Source organism: Eubalaena glacialis, chromosome 2 (genome assembly GCF_028564815.1).
Source record: "Eubalaena glacialis isolate mEubGla1 chromosome 2, mEubGla1.1.hap2.+ XY, whole genome shotgun sequence".
Classification (NCBI taxonomy): Eukaryota; Metazoa; Chordata; class Mammalia; order Artiodactyla; family Balaenidae; genus Eubalaena; species Eubalaena glacialis.
The window spans coordinates 182,206,291-182,218,640 of record NC_083717.1 but is presented as its reverse complement, the minus strand read 5'-3'; the positions used below and the strand labels follow the sequence as shown (position 1 = coordinate 182,218,640).

Genomic DNA, 12,350 nt, shown 5'->3' with positions numbered 1-12,350 from the left:
GTCTAACTACATCTCTTTAACCGGCCTATCATTTGTTAGTTTACATTAACATTTGGTATTTCATGCAGCCCCACTCACTCTGCAGAAACCCAGCCTTGACCTACATGCCAGGGTCCCTAGAAGGCATCAGGGTGGCCTGATGCAAATGGAGCCGCAGACTTCTGAGAAATCAAGGCAGAGCGTTTGGTTCGTGATAGGTGCACAATAAGAACTTGCTGAATAAACCCGTGCTTCAAAACCAACGTACATTCTCATCCTGCTTTTCTTTGGTTTGGGGGTAAACTGTCCCCGGATGTGCAATGAGTGTATCTTCCCCAGGTAGGCCCAAAGGTTAAAGGTCATTTACTTGGGAAATAGCAGAGGAAGAGGTGGGCCCTGCTTGGGGCAGAGCACTGACTGGTGCAGGTCCCAGCTCTGGTCCAGCTTTGGGGGTCAGCCCAGCAGGGATCAACTACATCGTTTTTGAATGACAGGCCTGCCCTGAAGAATCTCAGCCACTGACATGGCCACAGGTATCTATGTTCCCACCATTACGGGTATGTTTTTTGAATTAAGCATCATTGTTCTCTTCTTATGGCCCTCAAGGGAAAAAATTTTTCAACTTAAAAAATGCCATGTTAACCATTTTAAAATATACAGTTCAGTGGCATTAATTGGATTCACAGTGTTGCATAACCATTATGTCTGTTTCCAAACTTTTCCATCACCCCAAACAGAAACTCTGTACCTATTAAGCAATACTCCCCATTCCCGCAACCCCCATAACCTGGTAACCTCTAAGCTACTTTTTGTGTCTATGAATTTGCCTATTCTGGGTACATTATACAACTGGAATCATGCAATACTAGTTTTTTGTTTCTGGCTGATTTCACTTAGCCTAATGTTTTCAAGGTTCAGCTATGTTGTAATAATATATCTGATAGCATGTATCAGAACTTCATTCCTTTTTATAGCTGAATAATATTCCATTGTGTGTATATACCACATTTTGTTTATTCATTCGTCTGTTGATGGACGTGTGGATTGTTTTCACCTTTTGGCTATTCTGAATAATGCTGTGATGGACACAGGTGTACACGTATCTGAGTTCCTGTTTTCAGTTCTTTTGGGTATATGTCCAAGAGTAAAATTGCCAGGTCACATGGTAATTCTATGTTTAACTTTCTGAAGAACTACCAAACTGTTTTTCACGGCAGCTGCACCATTTTATGTTCCAAGCAGCAAGGCACAAATGTTCCAGTTTCTCCACATTCTCACCCACGCTTTTATTTTTTGTTTTTGTTTTTTTGCTGTTGTTGTTGTATTATAGCCATTCTAGTAGGTGTGAAATGGTATCTCATTGTGAGTTTGCCTATTGACTAATGATGATGAACATCTTTTCACGTGCATATTCATCATTTGTGTATCTTGTTCGGACAAATGTCTGTTCAAGACCTTTGCCCATTTTTTTAAAAAGTTATTGTTTTATTTATCTATTTTTGGCTGCTTTGGGTCTTCGTTGCTGCGTGCGGGCTTTCTGTAGTTGCGTCGAGCGGGGGCTATTCTTCGTTGCGGTACGCGGGCTTCTCATTGCGGTGGTTTCTCTTGTTGCAGAGCATGGGCTCTAGGCACCTGGGCTTCAGTAGTTGTGGCCCGTGGGCTCTAGAGTGCAGGCTCAGTAGTTGTGGCGCCTGGGCTTAGTTGCTCCGCAGCATGTGGGATCTTCCCGGACCAGGAATCGAACCTGTGTCCCCTGCATTGGCAGGAGGGTTCTTAACCACTGCACCACCAGGGAAGTCCCCTTTGCCCATTTTTATGTTGGGCTGTTTGTCTTTTTGTTGTTGAGTTATAGGAGTTCTTTATTTAATGTGTATAAAACCTTAACAGATACATGATTTGCAAATACTTTTTCCCATTCTGTAGGTTGTCTATTCACTTTCTTGATAATGTCCTTTGATGCACACAAGTTTTTAATTCTGATGAAGTCTAGTGTACTGATTTTTTTCTTTTGTTGCTCATGCTTTTGGTGTCATATCTAAGAATCCATTGCCAAATCCAAGGTCATGAAGATTTGTCTGTGGCCCCCCTTAAAGGACATCCAGAAGAATGGCTCCTAACATTCGACCTATATTCAAGTATTCGTTGAACACCTACTTTGTGTAAGACACACCTCTAGGGAGCACCCGGGACTCCTTACTTCCCTCCCTACATCTTGTGTGTGTCAAGGGGCAACCATGGTTGAAGTCCCTGGTGCCCAGAGCCAGGGGAGAAGGACTGAAAACAAAGACCAAAAGGTGACGGCAGTTGGGGAGGGAGGAGGGAGAGGAATGAAATGCCCATTTCCTGAATTTAGGGATTCATTTTGTAAGAATAACAAAGGGCTACATCAGCAAAAGGGCAGATGGAGTGGTATTTGAGTAGAAACCTGGTGACCCTTTACTCACTGTGCAAACTTGATCCAGTTGCTTCACATCCTTGAAGGGAGAGCGTGCCAGAGGGTGGCGTCCAGCGTTCACGCTCTGTAATAAAGTCTGTGACCTTTGAAAAACAACCCACTCTCTACTCCTCCCACCATGGCCAGAGGCAGCGGTGGCCTCTAATTTAAGCATTTGCCGAAGTAATAAAGGTTTGACACTCCTCTGCTTGGAGCCATATCGCTGTTTTAGGGCAAAAAGAGAAACGGGAAGCGGGGGCACGGATGTGGGGTTTGCTCTATTTTATTTCCAGTTTAAGGGGAGAAAACTTGAGCAAGCCTTGATGGGTGTTGTCTATGTTTTCTCAAAACTGGGTAGGAGGACTTTTATTTGTAGCTGAGAGTCCCATCAGCCTGCCTTTTAGAAGAAGCTTTTCCTGGCCCCAGACTCCTTGTAGAGTAGATCTCTCGAACTCCACTTTAATTTGTACTTTTATATGCAGTTAATTTAGAAATAAGGGCTCTGACCTGAGCATCATGAGACCTGGCTTCTAATTTCAGGGCCGCCACTGTGTGACCCTGGGCCGGTCCTATCTCCTCTCTCTGGGTCTTAGTTTCCATGTCCTTAGTAAAGTAAGAATGGGACGAGATAATCTCGAAGGTCAACACGCTCTCTGATTATATCAATCTGTGGCTCTAAGATAATGGTCCAAAATGTCTAAATTGCTTAGATAGTTTTTCATCGCTAAAGTAAGGAAATGAAATATTATTCATATACCATGTTAAATTTTTAAAAATTGTTACACACCTGCCAGGAATTACATTTATTAATTGATTCATTAAGTATATACGATGTAGAAAAGAAAACCTTCCCAATCAATCGAAGGATCTAGGTTACGAGAACTTGCAGGATATGGCAAACCTGTCCACAAACGTGAATAATGAAGACAGTTCTCTATGTTATTTGTTCTATTTTAATAGTGATGAATTTTAGACTTCCCCTCCAGGCTAAATTTGAGGGGTATCTGATTATTTTATTCCTGCCCCCTCCCCCATGGGTTTTTGAATCTCACTGTTGAATTCCAAATATAGACGTTGGCTTTTCCTTGCTTGTGGTATTGTACAGCTGTCACTGCCATGCACCCAGTTCGTGTAATTGGGCTTTGCATACCAGGAAGGTAATTGCTAAATCCTTTTCTTCTGCCAGAAGAACTTCTCATCCCTGGAGCCCCCTCAGAGATGGCTGGTTTATGAAAAGCCAAAATAGGAGACTGGAAAGGATGAGCTCTTGCTACCAAGAGGAAATAACATTTTTGGAAGTGACATTTTGACTACCACTCAAATGATTAGGATGCCAGTTAGAGTCTAATTATTGTTGTACCAAATATTCTTGGTATTAAATGAATGTTATCTGGGATTTAGACAGAGGTGGCAGTAGTCTGATTACAGCAAATGGGCCTGTCTTTCCTGGTAGAGATAATACTGTTGCCAAATCCATCTTCTTTTCTTGCAAGGGAGATGATTTGGAGATGTCACCTGCTGTCTTGTGTGGGTGACTCAGGGACCTGCAGATCTGGAGTCCATGTCCCTCTCCCCAGGCCCACACTGCTGTCTCTCCTCTGGACATTGGAAGTGGAAAAGGGCCCGCTCTCATCTCCCCCTTTCCACTTAGGGGCTCCCTTCCGCTCTCCCTCTGCCCTCCACTGGCACCCCAGCCCCGTTCCCAGGGCTCCTCGCTGCAGATCTAGCCCTGCAGCAGAATCCACTACTTCTTTGTTTCATGAAAGCGACATCAGCAGTAGCATGTTTATTGCATTCACTCTGTGCCAGACACTCTTCTAAGCGTTTTACACGTATTACTTCCTTTAACCCTATAACAACCCTCTGGCTGGTGAGTGAGGCGTTTGGATTAAGCTCAGGCAGTCTGGCCTTAGAGCCGCTGCCGTCAGCACGCGCTGCTCTCCTCTCGGCCTCGTGCTGCCTCTGCTCTTCCTCTCCAGCCACCAGCCAGGCTGGGTCTGGGGGGCCGAAGCCGCCTCTTATATGCACCCCACTCCCGTCTGTCTCCATCCTGCAACACCTACATCTTCTTCCATTTTCATTAGTACTTCTTTTAGACTGGAACCGTTATTGAAATGTGAATTATCTCACTTTATAGCATATATTCTGTTCCCAGGCTCCCTACTTCATTAAAACTGGAATTTTTAAATTTATGGACAAGATGTTATGCTATCTGTGATCTGCATCAAAATAATATGTTGGGGAGAAATGGGGAGGGATATAAATGAAACAGAGTTGAGAATTGAGTTGGTAGTTGAAATAGGGTGAAGGGTACATGGGGATTTATTATGCTATTTCCCCTATCTTTGTCTGTGTTTGAAATTTTTCAATAATAAAAATTTTTTATCACCAGACTTCTTATTTATATCAAAGGCAATTAACTCACAGAGAACAGGAATAGTAATAATAAAAATTTTTAAGAAGAAAAAAAAACTGGAAATTTTTACTCTGTCACATACATGTGTGTTTAAGGTGCTTAAAAGGGATAGCCAAACAGAACTGGGGTGAGCAAAGACCTAGTCTAAGGGGCAGGGGCTGTGGATAGCAGATGCTCCAGTGACACCCCAAGTTCCCTTTGGTCTTAGATGCATTCTTTGGAAGAGCGCTTCCTTTGTGATTGAGGTATGTCGACCTGAGTGCTTAGAGGTTTATATAATCTCAGTGTTTACAGGAACATAGGGGAGGACGTGTTACATAGCCTAGCAGTACGCTTGGCATCAGGATTTCAGGAGCATCTGCAGCTGTCTGGGCACTTTTTCAGAGCCAGCTGCCGTCATTGTATAGAGGATGCCAAGAGCCCACAGGAAGACAGAGCCATTGGCTCTGAGGCCGGAGCGCAAATACTTTTGAATTGGGGTGAAGGGTTAATTTGTAATTGCTGGTTTGCATTTCCTAACTCTCTTTATGACACCCCGATGGCTTATAATGGGATGTGGATAGTTATAGTTGTAAGAATGGGGTCCGAGCTGGGAGGAGTAAAGATCTGCAGTGTAGAGGAAACCATGGCCTGTGTACATCTTTGTCAAATTGTGCACCTTTGAGGTGGGTCACTGTGGTGCTGGTGGACATCTCTGGGATCTGTGAAGTTTCCTGAAAATTCTGCAAGCTGGAAAGGCCTCAGTCCTCAGAGCTTCAGGGATCCCCAAGAGGACACAGGAGCGAGGGCCCCTCAGCAGTAAAAAATATTGTCGAATCTCGGAAATATTTCAGGGAACATGTGGCATTTTTAGGAGGCTTTTATTTAGCTATACTTCGCTTTATGCAGTACGGGTGGGCCCAATCAGTTGAGTGGCTTATCTGTAATTAACGTCTCAGAGGCGGTGGAGTGCTATGGATAAGCGCTCCAGCTCTGGCACCAGACCGCTTGGGTGCAGATCCTGGATCTGCCACAGCTCTCTGAGACCCTGCATGGTCACATGGCAGAGCTGTGCTCCATTTCCCTCCTCTGTAAATGTAACAGTACCTGCTTGGACCTTGTTGGGTCACTAGGACCAGCAAACGAGGCAGTTCTTGTAAAGCAATTAGAAGAGCACCTGGCTGCAGTGTTAGCAAAGAGCTTGTTGTCTCAGCGAGTCTGGGCGGTTGTAACAAAATACCACAGGCTGCGTGGCTTGTACACAGCAAACGTTTATTTCTCACAATTCTGGAGGCTAGGAAGTCCAAGATCATGACTGGCAGATTTGATGTCTGGTGAAGGCCTGCTTTCTGCTTGCAGACTGCCCGCTGTTCACCCAGCGGAAGGGGCAAGGGATCTCTCTGTGGCTCCGCCCTCATGACCCTATCAACCCCAAAGGCCCCGCCTCCTAACACGGTCACATTGGGGATTAGGTTTCAACATAAGAATTTTGGGGGGACACAAACTTTTAGTCCATACCACTTATTAAGGAAATAATAAACATGTATTCTAACAGTTTGGTTCCATAAAGTTGTACATTATTTTCAAGGGTCTCAGATTGAATCCTTTTCTAAAATGAGGAAACGTTTTGTAAAGTAAATAATTATTTCTGATATAATGTATTATACGTTTGAATTTTCATATATTAAATTTGGGTAAAATGATAGATGTCATGTTACATTTTCTCTCTTAATATAAGAATGTTAATTTTAGGTAATAGCTAACCTTTTTTTAGCACCTACTAGCCTGCATCTGAAGTACTGTTCCTGTTGCTTATTATGTATTAACTAATTTAATCTTCCTGATAACTCTCTACATTAATTACTATTATATTTCTCATTTTACAGTGAGGAATCTGGGTATAGAGAAGTTAATTGGCTTGCCCAAATTCACACACTTAATCTGTGGTGATTCTTTATTTCTAGCTGCTGTACAGGTCATGAATTCCCTATTCTGGAAGGTTCTCAGGCAGAAGTAGTACAACTACTTGTTGGGGGCTGGGTGGTAGGGGGCGCTATCAGAGGGGCCTGAAGCATTTGATTGGGTGCACCTTCAGAGCCTTGGTTGTAGGTAACAGACCCGACTTGTTAATTCAGGCAGAAAAGGCATGCATCTACCAATGCATACCGTTTAGCACACAGGATCCACAGAAGGCTAAAGAACAGGGGTGAGCAGAAATTAAGGAGGCAAGCCCCCTGCCCCAGTTTGGGAGGATACTGTTAACTCTGGAGGGCCTCCACCAACCCAGCTGCTACCGTGGCCCCCAGGCCTGGCCACGGAAAACAACTTCCAACGGCCAGTCCCCCTGCCCAGACCTCTGGATGCAGCTCGCTGGCAGGAGCATCTCACTGGCCAGGCTCAGGTCACGTGACACACTCCAGTTGCTTCCCTCCTTCATTCACCCTTAGGTTTGGCCCCTGGAAAGCAGAGTCTGTTCCCCTTTTATCTAGGGTGTCCTTACCCCAACCCCTGCCTGAAAATAAACAGAAGAGTTTTGAGGTGATAGGCAGCCAAAATGACAAATGTCCCTTCCATTAAGAGACTTCGACTAGATGCTTCCCAAGTTCCCTGGTAGCCCCACGATTCTGAGTCTACTCTTTATGAGGGCTGGTATTTCCCTGGAGCACCTGGAATGGAGCTCTATACCAATTAGGCTTCCATGAATGTTTCTCACTGAGGATATGAGTATGTTAGCCTTTGTCACAAAAGAAAATAAGGATGCACACTTATTTATAGGATCTAGCTTTCTGATTGAGAACAGACTGTTTCAGCTGTGAGCTCCTTTTGTTTATCAGGAAAGAAGTTGATATTTATCATTCTTCTTCACCAAAGGAGGCAGAAAAGCACTTAAACCTTTAAATGTCTCTGTGTACATATGTAAGTGCTTACTGGTTGTATTGCAATGAGTTACTTGAGTGGAGCTGTAGAACAAACCTCATTTTTGATCATCATCTACCTACTTCTCTCCACATACTGACTCTTTGCCTAATTCCACCCATGTGATCATCATTCTTGTTTCCTTCTTCATCATCCCTCATCCCCCTTCCCTAAATCAGTTTCCAAGCACTGTTGGCTTTTCACCGCTTGGCGTTCTCTCCTTAACACCTGTCCTCCCCCACGTGTTCCCAGCCCATGCCACCCCACACCTGGGTTAAGTCTTCCCGCACCACCCCATCTTGCCCACTTGATCTTCTCAGCGAGCTGCTTTCCTCTTTTTACACCCACTGTGCTTCTTAAAGGCACAGTAATGCTTTCTTGTTGCTCATCTGAGTAGCAGAGCAGGTAAGAGGGCCCTGGGGACAGATTCAGACCCCAGCTCTGCTATTCAGTGTTTTTATTAATGAGACGTGTATCCAGAAGTAATTAACAAAACCAGCATATAGTGAGTGCCTTAACCAAATATGAGTTTATTTTTTCCCCATGGCAGGAAGTCTGATGAGAGGCAGCTGCAGCATCTCATGATCTCAGAGGCCCGGCGCCTTCTCCCTTTCTGCTCAGTCATTCTAGAGAGTAGCATTTGTCCTCATGCTTCTCACTTCCTGGCTGCCCCACCTCCAGTATTGAGTCTGTGTCCCGGGCGGAAGAAGGAGCAGGGCTGAGGGCAAAGTGTATGCCAACTGCAGATGCCCTCCCCTTAACTGCTGCCAACATCCTGGTCTAGGATGGAGTCACATGTCCACCCCCGAGTTTTTGACTAAGTGTGTTTCCAGTGTGATCAAAATAAGGGAACAAGTGTCCATTTTACATCCTACACCATCATTAGCATGGGCTTATTGACTGCTTATACTTCGCTTTTTAATATTTTTTTTAGGGCAGGTTTTCGCAGTAACCCAGCCAGCATAATATTTACTGTGACTTTCTCTGTGACTACCATTTAAAACTCTGGAATTCTTTCCTCTCCTCTCACCCCTTCACTCTACCTGTATCGTGACCTTCAGCGTCACCTTCTCTGCGGCTCCTTTGTCTCTCAGCCCCAGCCCCATGGCCCTCCCTCCTTGTCCATCCATTAATCCTCAGCATCCCACCTGCCCTCCTCCTCTGCTCCCGGGCTGCATGGAGCGTCACTGGAGACAAGTGGCCACATGGTGCCATAGGTGCCACTGCAGGTCCACACCAGTCTTTGAGGTGCCCCTGATGGGAGCTCTCTGTCCTCTCAGGCTGAAGCTTTTGTTCTTGTTTAAAGCTTTTCTGTTCATTTAAAAAACTCCTAGCCCTGTTCTTTTTCTTCCCTCCCAGTAACCACCTCATTCCATCTTTAGAGAGAAAACAGTGGCTGAGCAGGACAGCTCCTACCGGGCTCTCCTCTGTATCTTATGGAACCTGCCTCCTTGGGGGAAGGCCTTACATGAGAGGCCCATTGTTCCAGGGGCCTGGCTTTCTAATTCATCTCTGCAGTTTCTTCTCTGCCTGCTTGTTCCCCTCAGGTTGCCTCCCCATTTTCTCTTTCTCTCTGTCTCTTTCTCTGTCGTTCTCTCTAATAAACACACACACACACACACACACACACACACACACACACACCCCTGCATGCACAGACCTGTGCCATGGGTTTGCTCCCGGGTATGCAGGTCGGAGACTCTGGGGGCCCCCTTCACTCCCTACACCTCACCAGCCACCCGCTCCTTCCTTGGGTGGCCCTTCCTTGCTGATTCTAATTCAGACACATTTCTTGCTTCTGTCCTTGTTTCTGAAGTCCCTGGACCATTCTATCCACCTTATTCCTGGCCTCCATCCACCCTGGTCACACACCCCCCTCGTCATACACCCCCCTCATCCCACGATCTTCCTTAGGTTCTGACGTGGTCGTGTCACTCTGTGCAGAAACCAGAGGCTCCTCATTGACTGAGTGACCTGCGTTTGTAGATCTCCCGCCTCGGGGAGGGGACTGAGGAGACAGAGAAGACAGGATCTCTGCCCTGGAGAGCTTCTCAGAGTGGGACTGGGCTGGGCTGGGCTGGGCTGGGGTGGGGCAGGTGAAGACATCACATTAACACAGGTATGAACTTTGGGACCACAGAGGAGGGACAACCAAAGCTGGGGAGGGGGAGGGAGATGGAACAACTCAGACAAGGAGCCGCCATGTCAGACTCTCAGTGACGTGGCCCCAGCCGCACCTGCCTTCTGGCCCCCGTGCCCTCAGCTGGGTTTATACTGGACCACTTGTCATTGGCACGTCAAAGCGTACTCTTTCGTGCCTCCACGTCTTTGTTTGTCCCCCCTCTTCCTGGAGTACCATTTCCAAATCATAGCTGTGTTTTTTCCCTTCTCATCCAACAAAACCGGCTCAAGTACCAGTCTTCCAGGATGCCATTCCTGATCCCCGTGACCACTTTCCCACAGTACTTTCTGTTTCCTCCTCCTGGGGCGCTTGTCAGTTGGGACCTTGTATTTGAGTAGTTTGTGTACCTGCCTCTTTGCCTGTACTGGATGAAAAGCTACTTGGGATCAAGGGTTGTGTTGTAGTCAACTGTGGATTGTCCCCGGCTTCTGGCCCAGTGGGGTGCCTCGGGGGGCTCCTCGGGAGGGGTTCGGTGGAGGAGGGGGAGGGTGCTTTAAGCATTCCAGGGAAGCAGATTTGGTAGGACTTCTCTTAGTGTGCACAGACGCAAGCTCACACCTGTCCGGCTGCGACACCGGCAATTCTTACCTGTCTGCATTTGTTCTTCTTTCCAAACCAGTGCTTAGAAAGAGCCATGAAGTTTGCCTTTGAGGAGTTCCACCTCTGGTACCAGTTTGCTCTGTCACTCATGGCTGCTGGAAAAGTGAGTCTCCCTTTGTGACATGCAATCCTCTGTGTTGATGGTTAACTTGAATTTCATGGGATGACGTGATGCCTGGTAGATGTCTACACCAGCTATTTGAAACTGTCCTGTGGTCATTTATAAATGAGCGATCAAATTTAATTATTTGGGGCCAACATGGACACATTATTGAGAAGAAAATTTTGAAATTCTTGCCTTTTTCTAGTCATTGTAACTTTATTTATCTGAAGCTGTGGCTTAAACTAAGGTCAGTTCTTCACACTGACCCCTTTCATTCATTTGAGAGTGTAAACTATTCCTGGCGGGGGAAATCTGCTAATTATCTTTAGCAAGATGTGATATGAGGCAGTGTATGGTATGGTATTGGTTGAAAGCAAGGGCTGTGGAGAGAGAGGCCTGGTGCTGCCCTCGAAGCCGTGTGACCCATGGCAGGTCACTTAGTGTCTCAGCTTCCTCTTCCATCTTATGGAGAAATGGTACCGACTTCATAGAATTGTCATCAGGTAGTGAGATGATACCCACAAGGTGTTTAGCATAGTACCCCCAAAACGAACACACTCAATGAAGATAATAGCCCCTGTTATTCTTGTTAATTTGGGCCCTTTAGTGAATTGTAAAGTCTGAGACACAAGATTATTTGGGCTAAGTGGAGTGGTGTGCTTTCAATTCTGAATGATGTGCTTTAAATTGGGTAGTTTCTTTTTTATAATAACGTAAACCTCCACTGTCTTTATTTTTTTCTTACTTTTACAATGGCTACACAAGTAGGGAATAAAACTCGGGGGATTCCGGGGCAGCGTTTTCACTTGTTGTAACCACAGTTTACTCCCCGGTCCCCCAAAAGTTCCAAGCTCAGGTTATCACCATCCCCAGGCCCTTGCTTCATTGGGTGAAAGTTGGAAAACCTCATTAAGAGGGTATCCTAACCAGAAACCCCACTGGGAAGGCTTTAGTGTTTGGTTCCGTCAAAAATTTTGAGTTTCACAGAAATGATCTCCTTTTGCCAAGTCTGCTCGCGCGGTGAAGGTGCTGAAAGAGTGCATCCGCCTGAAGCCGGACGACGCCACCATCCCGCTCCTGGCCGCGAAGCTGTGCATGGGCTCCCTTCACTGGGTGAGTGGGGCTGGGGCCCTCCGCGTGTGCGGGGGCTGCCACCCTTTTGATTCCTAGGCAGAGAGGAAATAGTAGCAGTTCATCAGCTACACAAAAGCAAGGCTGTTCAGAGCCCCGGGCTTCTGGCCTGGGCTCCAGCCCTCCTCAGGCCTCAACCCCACCCCAAGGACTTCGGGGAATCATTACAACTCCAGGTTTTTCCTTTTCATGGGAATGTGCTCCAAAAGTAGAAATGGTAAGATAGAATTGGAATTCCTACTCAGATGCATCCTGTATGCAAGTCATATGGGACTGAAAAAGTCTATGTCACTCAGTGATTCCCTCTTAGGAGAGCCTGAGTTTTTCTGTAAAGCCAAGAGTCAACCTCTACTTTAGCTCATGTGTAAACCCAACTTCCTTCATTCCTCTTCCTGCACAGAGGCTTTCCGCTTCAAATGTTCTTGTTCAGCTTTGAATCTGGGAAGAGCCTGATTTGTAACAGTTGTAGTACCTCAAAAATGTACTGTTTGAGCAGAAACTAGAAAACTCAGACAATCGCTGATGATGTATAGATGATCGCCACATACGGTGGAGTTTTAATGTCTTTCTCTAACTTCATGTCAAGGTTAGTGATAAGAAGAAGTTGCCC

The 12,350-nt window shown here is 45.9% G+C and overlaps 1 protein-coding gene across 3 annotated transcripts in view; it reads left to right on the top strand.

Moving 5' to 3' along the window:
* The window catches only part of TTC7B (tetratricopeptide repeat domain 7B), a 237,217-nt gene that overhangs the window by 126,474 nt on the left and 98,393 nt on the right, over nucleotides 1–12,350 (top strand). For all 3 annotated transcript variants that reach the window (XM_061181165.1, XM_061181166.1, XM_061181168.1), the window contains 2 exons: nucleotides 10,526–10,609; nucleotides 11,618–11,722. In XM_061181165.1, the coding sequence (XP_061037148.1) occupies nucleotides 10,526–10,609; nucleotides 11,618–11,722 (189 nt within the window). The remainder of the gene's footprint in view (nucleotides 1–10,525; nucleotides 10,610–11,617; nucleotides 11,723–12,350) is intronic.